Source organism: Neoarius graeffei, chromosome 4, assembly GCF_027579695.1.
Source record: "Neoarius graeffei isolate fNeoGra1 chromosome 4, fNeoGra1.pri, whole genome shotgun sequence".
Classification (NCBI taxonomy): Eukaryota; Metazoa; Chordata; class Actinopteri; order Siluriformes; family Ariidae; genus Neoarius; species Neoarius graeffei.
The window spans coordinates 82,373,900-82,401,124 of NC_083572.1; the positions used below are offsets into that span (position 1 = coordinate 82,373,900).

Genomic DNA, 27,225 nt, shown 5'->3' on the forward strand with positions numbered 1-27,225 from the left:
ATTTGTTTAGAACTGGACATCTCTAATATTTTACTAGTTGTGCATTAGACTTGGGTGGGTGTACAGTATACAGTGAGACCGGTTGCATCACAAACTGGTTGTGTAGGGTGCTGGAGTTGTTCATCATGCTTTGACAGGTGTGAAATTGATGTGCTTGTATTGTTGACTGTTCTACATCCTTGTTTATTGTCTACAGTAATTACACGGTTTTAACTTTCTGCTCGTTTCTAGTGCCATGAGCACAGGCCTCCTCATATTTAGGTGCAGTGTGATTTGTGTTACCTGGATGTCCTTTACAATCTGCATATTGAAATCAGTATAATGGTATGTGGTCTGCTGCTGTGGTGTTTATGTATTTGGAACTGCTTTATTTTTTAATTCTAACACAGAGCATCATTTTTATGCCCACCTTGGCTGTGTGTCTCAAGTGGTTTAAACAAACAAACAAACAAACAAACAAACAAACACTCTGATGACATTAGCTTCAATTAGGATTTTTCTGTGTTGGTAGTTCTGGGACAGTATCTAATATAAATGACATCCATTTCTTGATGTATTTGTTTTATTTAATAATGTTGACAATGTCTAAATACCGCTCTCATCACAGTGTGAATTGCGACTTTGCCTATTTCCATGGCTACCTGGATGCACCACTGATTTATGCAAATTACAGCGTCGTGTGAATGCGAGTGACCATAAACAGAGCTGAATTTTTCAGCACACGTTGAAGCACAGGTGAATTAGACCAAAACTTTTCATAAGCTCAGCTTTTCGGAAGAAACTGTTCCTGTGTGTTTTTGTGCACTGCTCTAAATAATGAACCAATCGACATTAAAAGTAAATAGGTGGCAGATGACCACACGCACCCAGGTCTTTAATAGCAAAGTCCTTAATAATGGAGTATTACGGCTTATGCGATCACATTATATATGGCAACAGCCCTACAATATTTATTCTAGAACAACCATAGCAGCCAAACATGCCATTAACACACAGCCACTGCTGCTGTTCACCAACCACAGAGGTGGAGAGAGCCAGGAACAAAGAGAGTAAAGGCAAGAGAGGGAGAGCGACAATGGGACAGAAGGAGGAAGGTGAAGAGGTATACATCAGGATGAGCACTGCTGATCTCTAAACAGACTTTTCTCTCTCTCTGCTGTGCGAGAGACGGTTCAATTGTGGGTGGGAAGAACACTTCTTTTCCAAGAGCCATAATTAAGTAGAACCTTGTAGACGTTAAAAAAGAAACAAAATAATACCATTAATAGTGTTTCTTAAAATAGTGCATGCGTGTATGGTGTATATTTATATATAAGCATAGTGACTTATGCCTTTGTTTCTGAAGGAGATTTATTCTGAAACTAGGAACATGTATACAGTATCTGTCTCCATGGTTACAGCAGGACACCAGAGTGTTGCTGTGCTCTGAAAGAGATAGGATTTAAAGGACGCTTACTGTGCAAAACAGTAAAGGCTCATTTTCTGATTACTAGGGAGTAAAATGGAATGTTGTTGTTAATATACAACACACTACAATATTAAATGTTAAATGACCTACAACAGTTCAGGAGTAGTGGAGGTATTCATTTATGGTTTTACAACTGCTAGAATATTTTTAAACCGTCACAGAATAACACTTAACCGATAACCCTAGATTCCACAAATACACTGGCCAAAAAAAGTGGGTAGCTACGTCATTTCTCAGTTCCTGCTTATTAATTTAGTTTGTTCATTTTCTATAAAATATGCTCTTTCTGGGGCGGCACGGTGGTGTAGTGGTTAGCGCTATCGCCTCACAGCAAGAAGGTCCGGGTTTGAGCCCCGTGGCCGGCGAGGGCCTTTCTGTGTGGAGTTTGCATGTTCTCCCCGTGTCCGTGTGGGTTTCCTCCGGGTGCTCCGGTTTCCCCCCACAGTCCAAAGACATGCAGGCTAGGTTAACTGGTGGCTCTAAATTGACCGTAGGTGAGAATGTGAGTGTGAATGGTTGTCTGTGTATGTGTCAGCCCTGTGATGACCTGGCGACTTGTCCAGGGTGTACCCCGCCTTTCGCCCGTAGTCAGCTGGGATAGGCTCCAGCTTGCCTGCAACCCTGTAGAAGGATAAAGCGGCTAGAGATAATGAGATGAGATATGCTCTTTCTTGAACTAGAAAACAAAAGAAACTGCTGATATTGTGGTTAGTATACAGTAAAGTTACCACAGTGGGGCTAATCAACTTTACAAAGTGAAACGAATGGGAAAATATAGCAGAGAAATGTTGGCCGAGTCAGAATGCCTGGTCAATCACGGTTTACAGCTCCATAATATACACTGATCAGCCATAACACTAAAACCACCTGACTAATATTGTGTAGGTCCCCCGTCCGCTGCTAAAACAGCTGTCAAGCCATGGACTCCAAAAGACCTCTGAAGGTGTGTTGTGATATCTGACACCAAGACATTAGCAGCAAATCCTTTAAGTCCTGGACATTGCAAGGTCCATGGATTGGACTTGTTTGTCCAGCACATCCCACAGATGTTCAATCGGATTGAGATCTGGGGAATTTGGAGGCCAAGTCAACACACTAAACTCTTGTCAGGAACTCATGCTCCTGAATCCATACCTGAACAATTTTTGCAGTGTGGCAGGGTGCATTATCCTGCTGAAAGAGCTCACTGCTATTAGGGAATACCGATGCCATGAAAGGGTGTATATGGTCTGCAGCAATGTTTAGGTAGGTGATATGTGTCAAAGTAACATGCACATGAATACCAGGATCCAAGGTTTCCCAGCAGAACGCTGCCCAGTGCATCACACCGCCTCCACCACTTGCTTGATTTCTTCCCATTATTTATCCTGGTACTATCTCTTGTATACAGGCAGCAAAACAGCCTCTGCTCACTTGTGTGTGCATTCACTGCTTCGATGATCAAACTTATATTTACAACCGAACACTTGATACTCAGGCATCTTTAGGGTTGTTTACAACAATTTAGAAGCGATGTATCCACTAGATCTCAGCCTCGGCAAGTCATATGGCATAAAAGTTACATCCCAAGCTCGGATTCTCTCGTGTAATTTGTACTCCGAGTGTGATATTTGAGCCTCGGAGAGAGCAAGATGACAGTGCCCAGGGACGTTGTTTTTCTTTTAAAATAAAATCTGTACACAGTATACAGGTACAAATTTGAACAAATGAATAATTGAACATGTCTTGTATGGATAATATCTCTCAATATAAAGGAGTTCATTTTTTTGGGTTTTGTTTGTCTTTTTAAAAAAAAAAAAAAAAGGTCAGCTATACTTTAGTTGCACAATAAGCACACATTTTGTTTAAAGATTCTTAGGAGTGCAACTGCCAAAGTGAACAGGTACTAAGAGTCCTATTCATTTTTTTTTTCAGCCTGAAAAATGTGGAACTGCATTTTAGCTAATGTTGCTTGAATCAGTGATCTGATAATGACAGAGGCCTGAACGACTGACAAGACATTCACATCTGTATAGCAGGGTAAAAGTAAAGAAAGAAAAAATAAATAAATTTTTTCCCAATCATGACTAATATTCATCTGGGACATTCTCTTATAAATCAACATTATGTGCTGCTTTATTCATAAAGGAGATGAAACATTACTTCCCATAGTGTCGTCAAACAGGCCATTAAAAAAACGGAAGCAGTCCAGACAACAATAGCAAATGGCATCTAAATTCTGACTGTGATTATAACTTTCACACCATTCTTAGTCAATGGTGTACAAACAAGTGTTAAATTAAACAATAATTACACAAGTTTCCTGTGGTCTACAACCCCGATTCCAAAAAAGTTGGGACAAAGTACAAATTGTAACTAAAAACGGAATGCAATGATGTGGAAGTTTCAAAATTCCATATTTTATTCAGAATAGAACGTAGATGACATATCAAATGTTTAAACTGAGAAAACGTATCATTTAAAGAGAAAAATTAGGTGACTTCAAATTTCATGACAACAACACATCTCAAAAAAGTTGGGACAAGGCCATGTTTACCACTGTGAGACATCCCCTTTTCTCTTTACAACAGTCTGTAAACGTCTGGGGACTGAGGAGACAAGTTGCTCAAGTTTAGGGATAGGAATGTTAACCCATTCTTGTCTAATGTAGGATTCTAGTTGCTCAGCTGTCTTAGGTCTTTTTTGTTGTATCTTCCATTTTATGATGTGCCAAATGTTTTCTATGGGTGAAAGATCTGGACTGCAGGCTGGCCAGTTCAGTACCCGGACCCTTCTTCTACGCAGCCATGATGCTGTAATTGATGCAGTATGTGGTTTGGCATTGTCATGTTGGAAAATGCAAGGTCTTCCCTGAAAGACATGTCGTCTGGATGGGAGCATATGTTGCTCTAGAACCTGGATATACCTTTCAGCATCAATGGTGTCTTTCCAGATGTGTAAGCTGCCCATGCCACACGCACTAATGCAACCCCATACCATCAGAGATGCAGGCTTCTGAACTGAGCGCCGATAACAACTCGGGTCGTCCTTCTCCTCTTTAGTCTGAATGACACAGCGTCCCTGATTTCCATAAAGAACTTCAAATTTTGATTCATCTGACCACAGAACAGTTTTCCACTTTGCCACAGTCCATTTTAAATGAGCCTTGGCCCAGAGAAGACGTCTGCGCTTCTGGATCATGTTTAGATACGGCTTCTTCTTTGAACTATAGAGTTTTAGCTGGCAACGGCGGATGGCACGGTGAATTGTGTTCACAGATAATGTTCTCTGGAAATATTCCTGAGCCCATTTTGTGATTTCCAATACAGAAGCATGCCTGTATGTGATGCAGTGCCGTCTAAGGGCCCGAAGATCACGGGCACCCAGTATGGTTTTCCAGCCTTGACCCTTACGCACAGAGATTCTTCCAGATTCTCTGAATCTTTTGATGATATTATGCACTGTAGATGATGATATATTCAAACTCTTTGCAATTTTACACTGTCGAACTCCTTTCTGATATTGCTCCACTATTTGTCGGTGCAGAATTAGGGGGATTGGTGATCCTCTTCCCATCTTTACTTCTGAGAGTCGCTGCCACTCCAAGATGCTCTTTTTATACCCAGTCATGTTAATGACCTATTGCTAATTGACCTAATGAGTTGCAGTTTGGTCCTCCAGCTGTTCCTTTTTTGTACCTTTAACTTTTCCAGCCTCTTATTGCCCCTGTCCCAACTTTTTTGAGATGTGTTGCTGTGATGTAATTTCAAATGAGCCAATATTTGGCATGAAATTTCAAAATGTCTCACTTTCGACATTTGATATGTTGTTTATGTTCTATTGTGAGTACAATATCAGTTTTTGAGATTTGTAAATTATTGCATTCCGTTTTTATTTACAATTTGTACTTTGTCCCAACTTTTTTTGGAATCGGGGTTGTAAAATGACTAGATGGCATGCAAAAAAAAAAAAAATATGCCAAGTGTGTCTACTAAATATTAACAAACATTCAGAGTTTCACAGGAAGTCTTTGTTTGTTTGTTTCTTTTTTTTTTTAAACAAGATCCATGACCAGGTAGCATATTATGAGAAAAGAGGAAACAGATCAGTGATCATGTCAAAGTCCACTGAATTATCAAGCCTCTTGCACCATCCATGAGAAGCTGGTTCAAGGAAGCACATGCATTGTTAATCCAAAAGCACTGGCAGCATTACAAATGTATGCAACCTGCACCTTGGCAACAAATTCAACACAGGTGGAACAAAGGTCAACAAGGACCTGTGTGCCGAAATGCTCTTTCGCTACACACCTGAATTGGCTGACTGACAATGAATCAGAAACCCTGAGCAGTGTACGTTTCACCAAGACGACACACAATACAAAGGAGCCTTTTACTTAGGATGACTGACTTTGAAATGTAAGGTGCATCTTACAGTTGCAGCTCATGCTATTTAAAGCACCTGGGTGTAGTTCAGGTAAAAGAGTTCAGCATAAAACCCCTATAAAAAGAAAGGTTATTTCATATTTGATTAAATTAAAACTTTCCTTCATGGTCCTGTTTCAACTCTGAATTTCGCTGGTCTGAACAAAGCAGCTATTAACATCACACAGCTCTGACAAGAGTTAGCATTCAGCACTGCACTATGGGACTGGTGGTCGTAGGTGGGCTGTTCTTTAAAAAAAAAAATTTCCCTGCTTTGATGTGGCAAAGCTAATTGTACAAAAAGTAAAGCAGAATAATTCTTTCACTTACCGGGTCGGCTGGACCACAGAATTCTCTGAACTTTCTGGGTGCATCTGTACTGTGAATCTCAAGGGCCATGCACGGTCCAGAACACAGCTCAGCCACCATACTCTGCACCACAAGCAGTCAAGAGTTAACAAGATGTTGGTTGCTCTACCAACCACATTTACCAGTGAAAGAGTCTATTATGTTCCTGATATTGGATAGCCCCTGAAAGACTATGAAGTGGCTCAGGGTTCTATTCTGCCTTTAAAGAAATACATAAACAAAATCAGAGGCAACAATCATTGCTATTGTCCCAATGCCAGTCTTTTGCAGCAGGGTCAGTTTTCATTTGATGTTAATCTTCTTGGGTGAAAGTATGCCTGTAACTGTATGAGGAAGGTAGGAACTGAGACGTAGTATGAGGAGGATCATTAGTAAAATGCGGGACAGTTTTTGCAATACCTCATGAGACCACTGAGCTCCTAATAAAACACATTCACATCTAATAAAGGTTCCAGCCAAAACAAAATGAATGGTCCCACTATAGTGCCTCTACAATAAGTGGCTTTAAATTGCATTAAGATGATAAACATCACATTCTATAGTAAGTATTTTATCACCAGCTACAAAACAATGGTCCTTTGTCTGTATACTTCAACTTCATTCTGTGGATGCTTTTAAACAGGATATTTTTTTCCCCTCGTACGTCATTGCGATTTTTTTGTAAGCCAAACAAATTCCTTTAATCAATTTAATTAATATTTCGTTCAGAATAATATACTGAGACAACAATTTTAGCATCTGGAGAAAAAAAAAACAAAAAAAAAAAAACAGCCAGCTGGCTGGACATACAGTGGCATGCAAAAGTTTGGGCACCCTTACTGAAAATGTCTATTACTGTGAATAGTTAAGTGAGCAGAAGATGAACTGATCACCAAAAGGCATAAAGGTAAAGACGATACATTTCTTTTCAGTGTTTTCTACAAGATTTGTGTATTATTTTTGTTTTGTACAATTGGAGAGTGAAAAAAAGAAAAGGAACACCATGCGAAAGTTTGGGCACCCACATTTGAGTTCTCAGGTAACTTTTACCAAGGTTCCAGACCTTAATTAGCTTATTGAGCTGTGGCTTGTTCAAATTCTTCATTAGGAAAGATCAGATGATGCAGATTTCAAAGCTGTATAAATTCTCCGACTCCTCAAACTTGTCCCTAAAATCAACAGCCATGGGCTCCTCTAAGCAACTCCCCGCATTCTCATATCATCTCTAGCCGCTTTATCCTGTTCTACAGGGTCGCAGGCAAGCTGGAGCCTATCCCAGCTGACTACAGGCGAATCCCCGCATTCTGAATAATAAAATAATTGATGCTCACAAAGCAGGAGAAGGCTACAAGAATGTAGCAAAGTGTTTTCAGGTAGCTGTTTCCTCAGATTGTAATGTTATTAAGAAATGGCAGTTAACAGAAACAGTGGAGATCAAGCTGAGGTTTGGAAGATGAAGAAAACTCTGATAGAACTGCTCGTTGGATTGCTAGAAAGGCAAATAAAAACCTGTTTGACTGCAAAAGACCTTCAGAAAGATTTAGCAGACCCTGGAGTGGTGGTGCACTGTTCTACTATGCAGCGACACCTGAACAAATATGACCTTCATGGGAGAGTCATCAGAAGAAAACCTTTCCTGCGTCCTAGCCACAAAATTCAGTGTCTGAAGTTTGCAAATGAACATCTAAATAAGCCTGATGCATTTTGGAAACAAGTCCTGTGGACTGATGAAATCAAAATAGAACTTTTTGGCCACAATGTGCAAAGGTATGATAGGAGAAAAAAGGGTGGCAAATTCTAGGAACAGAACACCTCTCCAACTCTGAAGCATGGGTGTGGATCAATCATGCTTTGGGGTTGTGTTGCAGCCAGTGGCACGGCACATTTCATTGGTTGAGGAAAGCATGGATTCAAATACATACCAGCAAATTCTGGAAGCAAACAAACATCACACCTCAAAATCTACAATGGAATACCTCAAGAGGCACAAGCTGAAGGTTTTGCCCTGGCCCTCACAGTCCCCTGACCTAAACATCATTGAAAATCTGTGGATAGATCTCAAAAGAGCAGTGCATGCAAGACAGCCCAAGAAACTTGTAGAACTGGAAGCCTTTTGCAAGGACGAATGTGTGAAAATCCCCCAGGTAAGAACTGAAAGATTATTAGCTGGCTACAAAAAGTGTTTACAAGCTGTAATACTTGCCAAAGGAGGTGTTACTAGGTACTAACCATACAGGGTGCCCAAACTTTTGCTTTGGGCCCTTTTTCTTTTTTGTAATTTTGAAAATGTAAAAGATTAAAATTAAAAATTTTTTTTTTTTGTTTAAAATATAAAGGGAATGAGTCATCTTTAACTTTATGCCTTTTGGAGATCATTTCATCTTCAACTTGCTTAACTGTTCACAGGAACAGCATTTTGACCAGGGGTGCCCAAACTTTTGCATACCACTGTAGCTTCTAAATTTGCCTCATCACAGCAGCAGCAACAATTACACAAATGCATTCACTGACTAACACTCAATTGTTTGCATGTTTAATTTTGGTGCTGTAATTTTTTTTTAAAAACCCACACTACCACCCTGGCTTTCTTCATAACACCGGTACCAAAATTATAGCCAATCATGTTGCAGCAGTGCAAAATCATGTCAAGACAGGCCAAAAACATCAGTTAACTGTCACAACAAACATCAGAATAGGGAAAAATGTGATCTCTGCAACTCTAATTGTGGCATGGTTATTGGTGCTCGAAGGGATCTCCTGGGATTTCTCACACACACACACACACACACACACACACACACACACACACACACACACACACACACGACAGTCTACAGTTGACACAGAATGGTGTGAAAAACATAAATAAACTTGCAGTGAGTGGAAGTTCTGCCAGCAGAAATGCCTTGTTGATGAGACAGAATGGTCAAGATTGTTTGAACTGACAGCAAGTAACTCAATCCATACATGTCAACCTATACGGAATGTCCGTATTTTATACGGATTTGATTCAATAAACGTAGTATACGGGCGTACAAATAAAGTTATACGGATTCTTTAAAAAAATTCAATATTTATTTAGAGCTATAATCAATTCCCACGATGATAAAAGAGCGCATAACATTTACAAATGTACTGTACACCACAGAAAGCACAAACAGCCAGTAAAGAGTCTTATGAAATCGCGCGTTATCTTGTGGTAGCGAGACTTCGTTCCACTTTTGATCATGCGCACACCGCACTGCGAGAATCCCGCCAACCGGGAAGTAACATTTTGTTTGAAACACGTATTTCCACCTGAGCGACTTTCAATAGCGACTGAAAAGATTCTGAATGGGCACTCCGGCAAGATCAACACAGACACTTGCTGTGACATGCAGCCTCGTGAGGTATTGGTGCAGACTGCTAAAAAAAAAAAAAGTTGTCATGGGGTACAATTCAGAACATTAGGAGTGACACTGTGTTTTCGTCGAACATTGGAGCTTTGTATTCATTCTGAAGGTTTATTGTTATTAATACTGAATAAAAAGTAATTTGGATATATCATCGTTAATTATCATTCAAATTTTAGGTAAATTATTTTAATTTGCATCTTATACGGATTTTATAAGGGAAATACGGATTTTGGAGGTTGGTTATACAGGTTTGATTGACCAAAAGGTTGACATGTATGTCAATCTCTCTTTACAACTGTAAGAAGAAAAGCATCTCAGAATGCACAATATGCCTAACCTTGAGGCAGATGAGCTACAACAACAAGAGAAAACCACCCTGGGTTCCATTCCTGTCAGCCATGAACAGGAATCTGAGCCAACAGTGGGAACAGGGTCAGCGAAACTGGACAGTTGAAGATAGGAAAAATATCGCTCCAATACAGTCAGCCTGTGTCTACTGTGGCCTCAGCTTTCTGTTTGGACCTGTACGTGCATGATTTTATGTAATTATATTGCTGATTGGTCCAAGACTTGCATGAATGAGCGGGTATACAGGTGTTCTTATTAAAAGTGCATGGTGAGTCTAATTTGTTGTCAAATATCTGTATTTTAGACAAGCACAGTTTATTAGTTAGTTGCAAGTTCAGGATAGGACTTGAAAATGTCAAATCGCAGTGCTTCCGTAAACATCAATTGCTCAGCCCAATTGTTAACCATCTAAAGCATCTGCCAAATGAATAAACTTAAATGTTGTCACATTCTAAATATACAATAGTGCTTGAAAGTTTGTGAACCCTTTTGAATTTTCTATATTTCTGCATAAATATGACCTAAAACATCATCAGATTTTCACACAAGTCCTAAAAGTAGACTAGAAAAGCACTCGAAGAGCGCAGACCTCCGCCAAGAATCCTTTAAAAAATTGTGGGATCCAGACGGTGATCCGGATCACCACCGAAATTTAATGGATTGTTACTTGTGCCCAGTCACACCTCTGGAAAAAATTTCAGAGCAATCCGTTCACAACTTTTTCCGTAATGTTGCTAACAGACAAACCAACAAACAAACAAACCAACGCTACCGAAAACATAACCTCCTTGGCAGAGGTAATAAAGAGAACCCAATTAAATAAATGAGACAAAAATATTATAATTGGTCATTTATTTATTGAGGAAAATGATCCAAGATTACATATCTGTGAGTGGCAAAAGTATGTGAACTTTTGCTGTCAGTATCTGGTGTGACCCCCTTGTGCAGCAATAACTGCAACTAAACATTTCCGGTGATCAGTCCTGCACACAGGCTTGGAGGAATTTTAGCCCATTCCTCCATACAGAACAGCTTCAACTCTGGGATGTTGGTGGGTTTCCTCACATGAGCTGCTCGCTTCAGGTCCTTCCATAACATTTCGACTGGATTAAGGTCAGGACTTTGACTTGGCCATTCCAAAACATTAACTTTATTCTTCTTTAACCATTCTTTGGTAGAACGACTTGTGTGCTTAGGGTCGTTGTCTTGCTGCATGACCCACCTTTTCTTGAGATTCAGTTCATGGACAGATGTCCTGACATTTTCCTTTAGAATTCACTGGTATAATTCAGAATTCATTGCTCCATCAATGATGGCAAGCCGTCCTGGCCCAGATGCAGCAAAACAGGCCCAAACCATGATACTACCACCACCATGTTTCACAGATGGAATAAGGTTCTTATGCTGGAATGCAGTGTTTTCCTTTCTCCAAACATAACGCTTCTCATTTAAACCAAAAAGTTCTGCACCAGGTTTTGGAGGAAAAAGATCTTCATTACATGGATGAACATAAATGCATTACAGCATCTTTTGTGTTTTCTTATAGGAGGAAAAAAAAAACAAAGATATTCTGTATAGCTACTTTATGTTCTGCATAAGTTCCCCAAGACTGGTTATGACAGCCCATGTGCATAAGAATAATGAAAGCATAATGTACACACAAGACCATCTGCATATACATTTATGCAAACTCCTTAAAGCCATACAGAGAGCTAGTCAAATAAGTGTAAACCAGTGGGAAGCCTGTACCTCTCACATGAGTCAGAAAAATACAGACCATACTGCTGACCTACTTAACTGACCTAGCAGGTACTCTGTCAGAAACTCTAGACACTAGTATTAAACTGATTAACAACTAGAACGATAATGTTCTGTGCAACAACAGTAAAAACACTATTCTGTTAAACACCGTTATATCACAGGGCTGCTGAATTCTCAGTTCTGATTCAATTAGAAGGTGTTGATTTATTTTGTACAACAGCAGCTCTGACAGTAGTTCTGGATGCAATTCAAATCAGAAGATATATTAACGCACTTGTTCTAATGTGTTCTTATTTCTACACTACCTGGCTAAGAACAAAGTCGTGCACACTCATTTAACTGGATTGCCTTTTGTTTTGATTATGACGTGCGTTCTCTGTGGTATAGTTAACAGCCTTGTGCAATGTCACAACGTTTACTTCCATCCAGAGCTGCATTAATTTTTCACCAAGCTCTTGTGTTGATGATGGGAGAATTAAACGTCAGTCTTCTCCAGCACATCCCAAGGACTTTCAATGGGGTTAATGTCAGGACCCTGTGGTGGCCAATTCATGTGTGAAAATGATTCCTCATGTTCCCTGAACTATTCTTTCACAATTTGAGTCCCAATTTTGTGTCAGTGCCATCAGGGAAGAAAAAAAAAATCCATGGAATCATTCAGTATATTCAGGTTGTCAGCTGACTTCATTTTATTACCACTTAATGTTGCTGAGCCTCGACTTGACCACCTGAAGCAACCCTAGATCATAACACTGCCTCCAGTAGCTTGTACAGTGGCTACTACGCATGATGGGTGCATCACTTCATACACTTCCCTCCTTACCATGACGCACCCATCACTCTGGAATGGAGTAAATCTGGACTTAGATCACATGACCTTTTTTCATTGCTCCAGAGTCCAATATTTATGCTCCCTAGCAAATTGAAGCCTTTTCTTCTGATTAGCCTCACTAGCAAGTGGTCTTCTTATGGCCACACAGCTGTTTAGTCGTTTAGTCCTGATCCTGCGAGTTCTTGACGCATTATGCTTGTGGAAATGCAATGCCATTAAACATAGCCATGAGTTCTACTGTTGATTTTTTACAATTTCACTTCAAGTGTTTACGTGATCTCCAGTCAGTCAGTCAAATTTTTTTCTAACCACATTTTTTCCTCTGAAGTTGATGGTCCACCACTATCCTTCCAGGTTTTAATGATGTGTTGAACAGTTCTTAACCCAATCTCAGTAATTTCAGCAAGCTCTTTGTTGTTTTCTTTGCTTGATGAAGGCCAATTATTTGACTCTTCTGAAATACAGTAACATCTTTTCCATGACCACAGTACATCTTCCGACATGGTTGTTTAAGAAATGAGAAGCTACTCACTGCATCAGTTAGGGTTAAAAGGATTGTTGCCAACTGAAACTCACTGCAGTAATTATCCAATCAAAGGCACTTGAGTATTTGCTTATTTAAATCCACATGGTGACTTGGATTTTTTTTTGGTCAGACAGTGTATATTAACAACTACTGTCAGGTGCATAAGTATTTGTACAGGATCAGTTTTTATAATTTTGCCTCTGTACATCACCACAATGGATTTAAAATGAAGATGTCATTGAAGTGCAGACTTTCACATTTAATTCAAGGGGCTTAGAAATACTGACTAAACCATTTAGGAATTACAGCCTTTTTTTTTTTTACATAAATCCCCCATTTTCACAGGCACAAACGTAATTGAACAAACTAACAATTATAACTATAAGGATTATTTTTAATAGTTGGATGCAAATCCTTTGCAGTCAGTGATCGCCTGAAGTCTGGAACCCACTGACATCAATAAATGCTGAGTTACCTCCCTTGAGATGCTTTGCCAGGCCTTTACTGCAACTGCCTTCAGTTGCGGCTTGTTTGCAGGTCTTTCAGTCTTCAGTTTTGTCTTCAGTAAGTGAAAAGCGTGTTCAATTGGGTTGACTGACTCGGCCATTTAAGAATATTCCATTTCTTTGCCTTAAGGAGCTTTTGGGTTGCTTTTGCTGTCTGTTTTGGATCATTATCCATCTGTATTATGAAGTGCCATCCTATCAGTTTTGCAGCATTTGACTGAATCTGAGCAGGAAGTATAGGTCAATACATGTCAGAATTTGTCCTGCTACTTCTACCAGTGACCCAGTTCCATTGGCAGCTATACATGCCCATGCCGTAACACTTCCTCCACCATATTTGACAGATGACGTGGTATGCTTTGGATCATAAGCCCTTCCTTTCCTTCTCCACATTCTTCTCTTTCCATCATTCTGGAATCTTGTTCCAGAACCGGGCAGGCATTTTCAGATGTTTTCTCGCAAAGTCTAATTTGGCTTTTCTGTTTGAGTGTTACCAGTGATTTGCATCTTGAGGTAAACCCTCTGTATTTACATTCATGAAGGTCGCTCTTGATTGTAAACTTGACAATGATATGCCTACCTGCTCAAAAGTGTTCTCAGCATGGCTAGATATTGTGAAGGTGTTTACCTTTACCAAGGAAAGAATTCTGTGATCATCCACTTTAGTTGTCTTCCAGGCCTTTTGGTGTTGTGGAGCTCACCAGTGTATTTTTTCTTTTTAAGGCTGTACTAAATTGTTAATTTGCCCCCCCATATCACTGATATGGTAAAGCTTTTTTAAGAAGACATTTATAGAAGGAATCTCCAGTACTGGCACGTTGTAATGGTCAGTAGAAGTCTGAGAAGGCTCGATAGAAACGTCTTCGGGATTGATGGTTTTGTACTTTCTGGTTTCTCAGTAACATGGCAAGCTAAGTTTTTATTTGTCTTATTAAAATAAAGAGAAAAAAAAGGGAGGCTAGTAAGGGAATGAGTATATATAGCTGCTATAACATAAGTGATAACAGGAAGTCACATGTCTCAGACTACAGATGTTCTACAACATTAAAAGTGACTGTAAATTATTAAAAATATAATGCTCCACTCATTAATAAATTAAAAATTGTAACTGCTGACAATTTGTTGTGGTACAAGTGGAATAAACCACTTTGGGATGTGCCGATATTGGAAGGTAATAAACTTCAGGGTGGCAACAATAACTCTACTCAAAAGCTTGGTGGTATGATGCAAATGACAGAGTATTTTTCCTATAACCATTGTTTTTTTCCTTCCTGCTGCTACAGAGAAATACACTGTGTCCCTTTACTGAAAGTGTGGCATGAGATCTGCTCTACTTACTGTGTACTCTGTGACTACGCCTTTATAAACTTCAAGAAACTCCTCTGCATTTAATCGATCCATGTTGAACTGTGAAAAGGTTAAGAAAAATCTAAATACACATCTGAAACTGAGAATGCAAGATATTAATATGCAATTATCAAAAATTTAAATTAAACCAAATGGAATATAAACAGTGATGTGGTAGTGATTATTCATCAGGAACTGGACTATGTAATAACTGATTCTTTCAAAACACTCATTCTTCTTCAGAAAATATTAATTCAGTGATAACTACTCTGCCTGGACAAAAATAAAAAAGAAAGTCGTGCTTGAAATTATAGCTCACTATCAAAGCTAAGATCTTGGCCTCAAGCTCATAAGGAGAATTAGACGGCCTGATTACATAACCACCTCAGACCACTATTAATATAAAACACTATGGTACTATGAAATACAATATACATTTTATAGGGAACACTCCCAACTACATGCATATTAATGATCCTCATAGCATCAAACCATCTACTGAACAGTTCTAGATCAGGCATTTATTCTGTACCAAGATTAGCTGTAAAGAGAGACAACACAGGAACAACGTAACCAGGCAGGGCAGACTTCATGGCTATGGCAGCCAGGTCAGAAAATAAAGGGGGGCAAAAAACAAAAAAAGGGTCTCTCTTCGATCATGTGATTTCATGTTCTCTGGAAATAGGGGTGATTAGTTTGCATAGCTAACATGATCAGATTTAAAGTTTAATTATTCTTAGGATATTTTGCAATATTTAATTTGTCAGTGGTAAGTAGATGGCCACTACAAGAAACCATTTACACCCTTGAAAACTCATTATTCGATTATTAAAAACACAAACACCTACAGAACAGATGTAAAGGCATCATATTAAAGCTAGACGGCCTTTCGATTTCATAAAAATCGGTCAAATTTAGTTCCTTCTGAAATTTGGTCATTGTGATACATGTTTATTTCTGTAATATATAAAAAAATATAAGGCCATTCTGTGGCTGGGAAGTTATTTAATTTGAGGGGATTCCCGAGCAAATAATGTGCATGAAATCGCTTGCTTCGCGCAGTCAAGCAGACAGAGGAAGTCCGTGTGCGCATATGCAGGTTTACCTTCTTCTTTTGGGTTTTACGGCAGCTGGCATCCAGAGTTGCATTACTTCCATCTACAGGTTTAACTTGACCATGCACTGACAGTTACATCATTTTGTCGCTAAACAAACAGCTGATCACACCGAGGTGCTCAATGACCGCCGATATTTATTAGTTTGGTCCTACGTTTCCTTTCCTTCGCAACATAACATCTTTTCTTCTCGCGTTCCGTTACTGCAGTCGGTCTTTCACGTTTCATTCGCACACTCACATTCTCCAGTTCCCTCACCTGTTTCAAATTTGTATTCCACAATGCCTTGCGCAAACGGGGAAAGCCCACCATGAATTGGGTCATGGTGAAGCAGGAAAAAATAGCGGAGAATTTAGGGCCATGTGGCTCTAAATTCATTAATTGTTCTACTAAAAAAATAATAATAATAATAAAATTGGAAGCCCGTGATTCGAATTCAGTAGCTTTTGGTTCACTAAACAAAAATAATTGGGTGTCAGGGAAAATCCTTTTTATGACCCAAACTTGAAAAATCTGAAAGGCAGTACAGCTTTAAAATTTATTTTTAGACTTTCAGTGCACTGACCATTTGTAATGCAGTGATCTCAAATCCAGCTTCTGTGATTGAGCTGAGGATCTTTCCGGTCAGAGCTGTGGATGCAACACATGTTAAATCTCAACATTTTGCGAACAAAATTAAAAACACATAGAACATAAAATATGCAAATGCACAAAAAAGTTAAATGACCCCTAGTGAAAACATGTATGTGCATTAGATGTGAAAACATGCATGCATGAGCATGAGAAACATGAGATATGGTCACAATGGTAAACCTCTTTTTTTTTTTTCCTGCAGCACTGCTGATAAGGCCACAGTTCTCTTTATCTTGTCTTTTGCACTATGCACCACATTGTGCATCACACTGAGCCATTCGTTTTCATGCTCTTTTTGAATACCTGTGAGTAACATATGAGTCATCAATCGCGACATGAGAAAAAGCCCAATGAGACTCCAGTGTCATCACATTAAGCCTCATGCATAGAGTCATGCTGTCACATTCAGCTGGATTCCCCTGCCTCAGACATGACAAAGACAAGCTCTCTAACCTAGGCTATATTTCTCTGCTTTACCAAGATCGCATACACAACTACACTGACAAATTCTGTGTAAACGCTCCTTAGTGATTTAATGAATATGCAGCATCAGTGTGTCAGACAATGAGGTGGCTGAGCATGGTGTTATTGAAGAGTAGGTGTACACGTTAAGAGCCAGCACCACAGCAAATATAAAACAGCAACTCGAAAAAAGAAATGCACTAACAGAGCCTGGTTTCTCTTATAAGTCATCATGACTGTGATTTTGACATAGCCACTTGCACTTCCTTGGTAACCTTGGAACAAAAAAAAGTATGCCAAGTATCTTTATAAATAAGCTGTAACTCCTTCAGGAGACCTTCATCCTTCTGTTTAACGTTCAGAGTGATCTGTGACTGCTAAACCAAACGTTAGAGTTTACAAGATCGTAAAATCATAGGGAAAATATGATCACTACTAGCACAATATTGCAATTCTAGATTTCCCTCAGCACAGTCTACTCTGGAAAGAGCATACAGTGATTATACTAGTAAAAACCTCTCAGATCACTGTGTTTAGTCAAACCACAGTGCATTGAATTACAGTGCAGAAGCAAACTCTCCACAGAACACAAAAGGCTGAATTTCCAAAGATGAACCACACCTAAACCAGGACAAAGAAGGACTTTTAATAAAAGCACTTCTAGCACTGAACCAGCCTAATATGCGCCCGAGAACCTACAACATAAGTGTTGGTGTGATATTAGTATCCATCATGAAACTGCTTTCCAGTTCCCAGAACTGACACTTTGCTATGATAGCATGTATTCATTACTGCTGCATTGTACATTAAGGAACAGCAAGTACAGTCCTGGTGGTGACCGATAACTTGAATGATGGATTACACACACATCTGCTGAATAGAACAGTCTGTGAAAATGATCATGACTCCGTGGCCACATTCAGAACTATCTGCATCTGGATTACTTTTTGCAGGACAAGAATTTTTTTTAACATGTTACATACAAGATTTCTTTGTAATTCAGTACAGCTGCAGCACCACCTGTGGAGAGTCTGAGAGCATGCAAATAGTACTTCCATGGCACCTATATGTTCTCCCACAGCATCATCATCAAGCCGCAGCCCCATCAGCCATGCCTAGACGCAAGCACGCCTGTTGCTAGGCAATTGGGTTGGGGCTGCTTAGCAACGAGTTTCTTGATTCCAGGCATGAGCAAGCTCTTTCATTGGTAGAGTGCATTTTATTCAGCCACAGTTGATCATGGATAATATCTTCCACATGATCTATGATAAGGAAAGTACGAGCATTGGTTTAATGAACCTTTGACCCAGCTAATTTCCATTACACATACATCTGGGAATTAAAGTTTAATCTGTTTTCTAAAACTCTCTATACGAGCTTTATTATTAGTTGTATACGACGTTGAGTTTATTTCCACAAATTAACGCCAAGGTTGTCCTTCTAGTGGTTACATGAGACAAGAACTATATATACACATTGTCCCATATGGCATAGCACTTGGGGAGGGATTAACTCACAATGCTATATTACTTGCAAGGCCACTAGTTATCCAGTATTGATGACTGCAGTAACAATCCATAAAAATGGTTTAAATATTCATGCGTTTGTTGAAATATTTTCTAGGCTGTGTCCTGCTGAAAGTGTAAAATATTGCTCAGAATGAGGCCTTTGGCAATAAAGCCGAGTAAATGATTAGCCATTTATTATAGCCTGATAGTTACTTTGCATGCACTTCTATAACATGAGCTTAAAATTCTATATGTCCATGCTTTCTCTTTCATGTTTTTTCTTTTATATTCCCTCTAAGGCAGGCTGTGCAAATGCATTCAATTCATAACCAACCATTCATATGAGCTTGTGTTGACAGAATGAAAGGTATTAACAATGGTGAACCTCATGGCCAGACTGTATATGAACGGTTAATGAAGAACAGTTGAGTGATCATATTGTGTGTGAGCACAACACAAAACAAAACCAAAGCAACAACAGAAAAATGAACTGCCACCAGCAGTATTATCAGCAGTATTGACTCTACTTTCATAGATCTGCTGGGCTCCAGACCTCTTAATCAGAAAATAATACAGGCTTGTGTCGGTCCTGAATCACAAGCTGTCAGCATCTCAGCTTGAGGCCTTCAGGCAGGACACACTCACAGGAGGTCTTTTACATGTTACTGTTAGAGAGTGTGTGTGTGTGTGGGGGGGGGTTTGGGCTGTTTGTAATGTGTATGCTCACTGTGGGGTCTCAATTTATCTGTCAACCAGGTGCCTCATAGGAAAACAGCACACATTGTGAGCAGGTGAAAATTTCTTCCTTAACATTACAAGCTCTCTCAATAAAGCTTTTCTCTGCCAATAATATACTTTGACATCTCTACTTTATGAAAACAAATATATTTTACAAAAAACAACAACAACAACAACAACACACACACACATATATACACACACACACACACACACATATATATATATATGTGTATGTATGTATATATATATATATATATATATATATATATATATATATATATATAAAATGTGTGTGTATGTACACACACACACACACACAGCCATTATCTGTAGCCGCTTATCTTGTGCAGGGTCGCGGGCAAGCTGGAGCCTATCCCAGCTGACTGACTATGGGCAAGAGGCGGGGTACACCCTGGACAAGTCACCAGATCATTGCAGGGCTGACGCAGAGACAAACAACCATTCACACTCACATTCACACCTACCAGTTAGCCTAACCTGCATGTCTTTGGACTGTGGAGGAAACCGGAGCACCCAGAGGAAACCCACACAGACAAGAGGAGAACATGGAAACTCCACACAGAAAGGCCCCCCATTGGTCTCACACACACACTATATATATATATTTTAGATAGCAAAACAGAAATTAAGCCTTATTAATTCCATTTGAAATTAGATTCTCACTGAATGTCCACAATGCTTCTTCACTGTCACATTATCCAAACAGAGAAGAGTCCTACTGATAACAGCAAACAAAAGTTTTAAAATGTTTAAAAGCCATTAGTAAAGAAAAAAAATACTAAATAAATGTAAGCAACAAATATTAACTGAATTAATTAGCAATTATTTCCCCACTAATGTAAAATAGGCAGTAGTTAGTCAAATAAAGAGAAGATGATGAGGTTTGTGTTTAAATACCACAAGTATCTTATCTCAAATGATGAGACGGAGACAGATGCGGATGATGCTCCTAATCCAAGTGATAACTCCTATCCAGTCACAAGTTTATAATTAAAAATTGGCTGCAATGTTTTCCATAAGTAAATTAATAAAAATGTCACGGTTGGCTCAGCTTCTTTCAGTGGAACTGGAATGAACTCTTTAAATGCAATTTCTCCCTTTTCAATCTCTCTCCCTTTTCAGCATTTAAAATGGCAGAAATTTATTTCAGGATGAGATATGTATATGCAAAATAGAAACATATTTCAGTGCAGGAATACCTGTAGTTTTCAGAACTTTATATAGTAGAAAATGTCAAAATTTGATCATGTGAAAGGGTTTCTTCGATTGCCACACATCTGACATGCATGCATCTGTCAAGGAGATTAAATGCCAAACATTCCCCCCATTCATTAATTTATTTTTAATTCAGTCAATGTTCTGACAGTATCTCTTAACATAAATATGGAGGTGATTATAGGAAATCGTGTGCGCTGATTGGTCAAGAGATGCGGACTATTTCTCAATAATCACTTCCAGCGGCTCAGCAAAATGGCGGCCAAGCGCTTTGTCACCGTAAGTTAGGAAGAATTAGAAATTATGAAAGAAAATCCTGTCCCTAAAAGCACTAAAGATACTAGGAAGTTTGGTCTAAAACTATTCAAAGGTAGGGTGGAATTGTGATTTATTTTATCCATTTCAAAGCCAAGCATTTTATGTGACTTGGTGTAGATAAGTGACAAGTCTGCACACATTACATTTGCTTGCTGCTTTTGAAGACTGAATTAATTTTTAAAAACACACTGGTTTCTTTATAATAAAACAAACACTCATCTGCGTCAGGCTCAGTGAATATCGGTGAATAATAACTTTGATTTCATCTTGTTATTAATCACCTCGCCTTTGGCGAATAATTGTTAATTATAGCAATCTCTTTGCTATTGTTGCCCAACAGCTTTTTCAATACAGGAGAACAAACAGCAAAATCACGCTTTCCCTTCCCATCGCGTGTGTAGTATTGTTAAAGAGCTTAATTCAACCATAACGAACACCGATTAGTTGAATTTGGGTCTCACTTTTACATGTGAACTACAGTTAGGTCCATAAATATTTGGACAGCGACAACATTTTTCTAATTTTGGTTCTGTACATAACCACAATGAATTTTGAACAAAACAATTCAGATGCAGTTGAAGTTCAGACTTTCAGCTTTAATTCAGTGGGTTGAACAAAATGATTGCATAAAAATGTGAGGAACTAAAGCATTTTTTAAACAATCCCTTCATTTCAGGGGCTCAAAAGTAATTGGACAAATTAAATAATTGTAAATAAAATGTTCATTTCTAATACTTGGTTGAAAACCCTTTGTTGGCAATGACTGCCTGAAGTCTTGAACTCATGGACATCACCAGATGCTGTGTTTCCTCCTTTTTAATGCTCTGCCAGGCCTTTACTGCAGCGGTTTTCAGTTGCTGTCTGTTTGTGGGCCTTTCTGTCTTTAGTTGAGTCTTCAACAAGTGAAATGCATGCTCAACTGGGTTGAGATCAGGTGACTGACTTGGCCATTCAAGAATATTCCACTTCTTTGCTTTAATAAACTCCTGGGTTGCTTTGGCTTTATGTTTTGGGTCATTGTCCATCTGTATTATGAAACGCCGACCAATCAGTTTGGCTGCATTTGGCTGGATTTGAGCACACAGTACGTCTCTGAATACCTCAGAATTCATCCGGCTGCTTCTGTCCTGTGTCACATCATCAATAAACACTAGTGACCCAGTGCCACTGGCAGCCATGCATGCCCAAGCCATCACACTGCCTCTGCCGTGTTTTACAGATGACGTGATATGCTTTGGATCATGAGCTGTATCACGCCTTCACCATACTTTTTTCTTTCCATCATTCTGGTAGAGGTTGATCTTGGTTTCATCTGTCCAAAGAATGTTCTTCCAGAACTGTGCTAGCTTTTTTAGATGTTTTTTAGCAAAGTCCAATCTAGCCTTTTTATTCTTGAGGCTTATGAGTTGCTTGCACCGTGCAGTGAACCCTCTGTATTTACTTTCATACAGTCTTCTCTTTATGGTAGATTTGGATATTGATACGCCTACCTCCTGGAGAATGTTGTTCACTTGGTTGGCTGTTGTGAAGGGGTTTCTCTTCACCATGGAAATTATTCCGCGATCATCCACCACTGTTGTCTTCTGTGGGCATCCAGGTCTTTTTTCATTGAGGAGTTCACCAGTGCTTTCTTTCTTTCTTTCTTTCTCAGGATGTACCAAACTGTAGATTTTGCCACTCCTAATATTGTAGCAATTTCTTGGATGGGTTTTTTTCTGTTTTCGCAGCTTAAGGATGGCTTGTTTCACCTGCATGGAGAGCTCCTCTGACCGCATGTTTTCTTCACAGCAAAATCTTCCAAATGCAAGCACCACACCTCAAATCAACTCCAGGCCTTTTATCTGCTTAATTGAGAATAACATAACGAAGGAATTGCCCACACCTGCCCATGAAATAGCCTTTGAGTCAATTGTCCAATTACTTTTGGTCCCTTTACAAACAGTGTGGCACATGTTAAGGAGCTGAAACTCCTAAACCCTTCATCCAATTTTAATGTGGATACCCTCAAATGAAAGCTGAAAGTCTGGACTTTATGTTCATGTCCATTATATAACTATAACTTGAATACGTTTCAGTAAACAGGTAAAAAAACGTGTGTCAGTGTCCAAATATATATGGACCCAACTGTATATGGGCTAATCTGAGGCCACTGGCTGACCATTGTGAAGGAATTAATTATCTGACCTTTACAGTTCTGTAGAGTGTAGGGGCCTGAAAAATGTAGCAGGACAAAGCTGTAAACATGCAGGGAAAACAAACACAGCCAGAATTTCAATACACGACTAACTAGTAATTCACACGTGACCAAAGTAACTGTTAATCAGTTCCTATTTGAAGACATGTCAGAATGTTTTTTTTTAGCTGAACTAAAGACCCATTTTATGGCTGTTGAGCTTTCCAGAATATTCCCACCAAGGACAATTTAGTCACTACAATGTAAAAGATCAACTCCGGACATGCTGGTTATGTAAAATGCCTTCCCTCAGCTTCATCCAGAGAACTGGAGATTTCACAGGTCACTGCCTTGGTGGCATGCTCTATGAACAGGGATCAGGAGAGGGATTTAGAAAAAGAAAATTCAGAAAGAAGGAGGGCTAAAAGTATATACTGGCTTTTGGGAGAGATATTCACCATAAAGAAAGAGGTTTAACATTGAAGGCTAGCAGGAGTAACTTAAAAAGTAAATATTTTCAAGATATTTTAAAAGTAGAAATTAAATTACGTGACATGCTTGCTGAAGGGGCGGCACGGTGGTGTAGTGGTTAGCGCTGTCGCCTCACAGCAAGAAGGTCTGGGTTCGAGCCCCGTGGCCGGCGAGGGTCTTTCTGTGCGGAGTTTGCATGTTCTCCCCGTGTCCGCGTGGGTTTCCTCCGGGTGCTCCGGTTTCCCCCACAGTCCAAAGACATGCAGGTTAGGTTAACTGGTGACTCTAAATTGACCGTAGGTGTGAATGTGAGTGTGAATGGTTGTCTGTGTCTATGTGTCAGCCCTGTGATGACCTGGCGACTTGTCCAGGGTGTACCCCGCCTTTCGCCCGTAGTCAGCTGGGATAGGCTCCAGCTTGCCTGCGACCCTGTAGAACAGGATAAAGCGGCTACAGATAATGAGATGAGATGCTTGCTGAATATACATGTCCATACACAAAACAAGTACACTCATATAGGTTAGCACATTTAGCACGTTAAGAGTTAATTCCTATGCATTTTAACAGAAACTCTCATTTGCTTATTCAACTCAAATAGTTACTGACAAAATGCATGGCCTGTAGTATCACTGTATGTCTAAAAGCAAGGACTGCAAAAATATGGCTGGTGTGGCTACATGCCATTCTTTTCTACAGAAGTGAAGCCAAAATTCCTCCGCCATGTTGTCAGGTTTGGAGCCAGAGTTTGCTCAGTGGAGACTTTCTGCTACTATCTGGATCCAGAGTCTGTGTAGTAGAAACGAGATTAAAGTCAAGTACATCTACTCATTGGGTAGACCTGCCCCCTACTCCCTATACCGAGGTCCAGTGCATTGCCAAGGTTGCCAGTCACTTCACTCTCAAGTGTATCCGCGTTATGATATAGGAGAATAACTTTTTAAAAACTAATTTCTGGGGGAAACTAAAAATTAATGTGGAGATATCAGCATAGGGAAAACTAATTAGAATAAAACTAATGTTTGAATTAGACACTGTCGATGGAAAAACAGTTTAGACGAGAAAGGTGACATGGAAAACAGGCTATTCCATCACTGAAACACATGGGGATGGGCGGTTCTACACATTATACTGCAGCCAACCAGCAGGGCAGTAGATCAGTTGTTGCGTCACTTCTTATTTATTTTTTATAGAGATGTTATGTTGTCCATGGTGTTTCATAGTGTTTGGGTTAAAGTATATCTACAAACTTTTGGACTTATATAAATAAATAGGGTTCTCATAAAGCCCTGGTTGGAAAGCATGTGGATTTCACAGACAACTGCAGTGTCATGCATGTGATAAAATGTCCTTTTCACTCTGTTGCAGATTTGTCTTCACGTGCGCACTTGTACAGACAGACATGTAACATCACATGAACACTAGCATCAGGCTCAGATGCTCCACCCACAGGCCACGGTGCATCTGATATCTTTTGCATGCTTTTCTGGTCACAATTAAATAACAGAAATAATCCCAAAAGTTTCCCAATGAGCTACAGGAAAATGTTTGTGGTTGGTCGTCTGCCATGTCAGACAAATTGCCCCTTTCTGTGAAAGCAAGCATTTTATTTTTTTCCACGTTTATTGACAAAACATTTCAGACTCTATCAATTCTACAGATCAGGCACATGACATTTTTACACTGACATTTACTCTAATTCAGATTCCAGTGTGCTTAAGACCATTCAGCTGTTCATGCTTCACTAGGTAAATTCGCTAAAGTAGCAAGACCATATATATATATTTTTAAACCAGTCAGTATCTAAAAGGGGGGGCGGCGTGGTGGTTAGCGCTGTCGCCTCACAGCAAGAAGGTCCTGGGTTCGAGCCCTGTGGCCGGCGAGGGCCTTTCTGTGCAGAGTTTGCATGTTCTCCCCGTGTCCGCGTGGGTTTCCTCCGGGTGCTCCGGTTTCCCCCACAGTCCAAAGACATGCAGGTTAGGTTAACTGGTGGCTCTAAATTGACCGTAGGTGTGAATATGAGTGTGAATGGTTGTCTGTGTCTATGTGTCAGCCCTGTGATGACCTGGCGACTTGTCCAGGGTGTACCCCGCCTTTCGCCCGTAGTCAGCTGGGATAGGCTCCAGCTTGCCTGCGACCCTGTAGAACAGGATAAAGCGGCTACAGATAATGAGATGAGTATCTAAAGGCCATTAAGAACTGGGTGAGGACTACCAAAGAAAACAGACATGCTCTCAACAACACAAACAAGCATCTTTAACATAAACATATTGTATAACAGTGCTAATTTAAACACAACAATAATGGTTCCCAACCATGCAAAACCAATATAAAGGTTTTGTTGTACTTAAAGTATATCAGTCTATATTCAGCTGAGACAGTAAACACAATAGAAAAAGCTATAAATGCCCCATATTTAACATGCATGTGAATCATACAAATCAACTGACATGTGCTGTCTGTTAAGCCTGAGGCTACTGTGCGTGTGTGTATGTTGCAGGTGAAGTCCGTTCTCAGGTTGAATTGGTGAACCATATTTTACCTAGGTTAAATATATAGACAGCATTCAATCTAGGTTAAATTTATAATTTTTGTACGTTTTGAGACGGTTAGCTTTTTGTTAGGGTTTGGGTTAGCTTTTTGTTAGAGTTAGGTTTTTGTTAGGGTTAGTTTTATTTTAGGGTTTGGGTTAGTTTTATTTTAGGGTTAGCTTTCTGTTGAGGTTTGGGTTAGCTTTTTGTTAGGGTTAGCTTTATTTTAGGGTTTGAGTTAGTTTTTTGTTAGGGTATGGGAGAATTTGCAATGTTAAACTGTGTAGTGTAGTGGTAAACACTGTGGACCAAGGCTCTGGAGGGTGCGAGCTCAAATCCGGGTGAGTACAATAAAAATTCTTTATTTCATTGTGGTTTGTAGAGAGGTACCGGTAGTTGAGAAGGTACGACATCAAGGGAAGGGAGTCCAAGTGATGAGGACCAGAGAGGGGAGGTTAGTGGGTAGAAAGAGGAGAGAGCATGTGTGAGAGAAGACGACAATTTCCATTTTCTTCTTTTTTTTTTTAAATTATTTCAAACCCAAAAAACACCCCCATTTTTTTTTTTTTTATGACAGCGCATAAAAAAAAAATCCCTTTTCAGAGACAGTTGAACCTAGGTTGAATACACATTTTACCTAGGTAAAATGTCGTTCACCAATTCGACCTAGGTTGAACGCAGGTTTAACCTAAGACCGGATTTAACCTGCAACATGTACTCATGTGGTGCTTTACCATCTGAAACAGCATGTGGTTTGATGATGCAACAGGTAGAGTCTTGATATTTGGCTGTGTTGGTAGGGCCGTGACTTGTTGTTGAAGGAAAAAAGAACTCCAGCTCCTAGAGAGGGAGAATTAAATGCTAGAATATCATTCAACTACAGTATAATGTGTTCATGAACTATAACAGAATGAATAAACAGTTCATGAACTGTTGCACATGTAATCAAATGCAATTTCAAATCTGGTCATATGCAGCAAACATACACAAATTCCACCAACAGTTTTATGATTTCAGCTATTGCGTATCTGTAGGAGTATGTGTGCAAATTTGAGTATAACTCTTCAGTAATCTAAATTTGATGCAGTTTAATCCTCAAAAGCAAT

General features: G+C 39.4%; 1 protein-coding gene across 2 annotated transcripts in view; it reads right to left on the bottom strand.

Moving 5' to 3' along the window:
- The window catches only part of nme7 (NME/NM23 family member 7), a 74,053-nt gene that overhangs the window by 30,102 nt on the left and 16,726 nt on the right, over window positions 1-27,225 (bottom strand). Inside the window, exons 7-10 of one of the 2 annotated variants that reach the window (XM_060919838.1) lie at window positions 26,854-26,959; window positions 16,615-16,679; window positions 14,926-14,994; window positions 6,202-6,303 (exon numbers count right to left, since the gene is read on the bottom strand). In XM_060919838.1, coding sequence (XP_060775821.1) covers window positions 6,202-6,303; window positions 14,926-14,994; window positions 16,615-16,679; window positions 26,854-26,959 — 342 coding nt within the window. The remainder of the gene's footprint in view (window positions 1-6,201; window positions 6,304-14,925; window positions 14,995-16,614; window positions 16,680-26,853; window positions 26,960-27,225) is intronic. The other variant, XM_060919839.1, reaches the window with a different exon arrangement.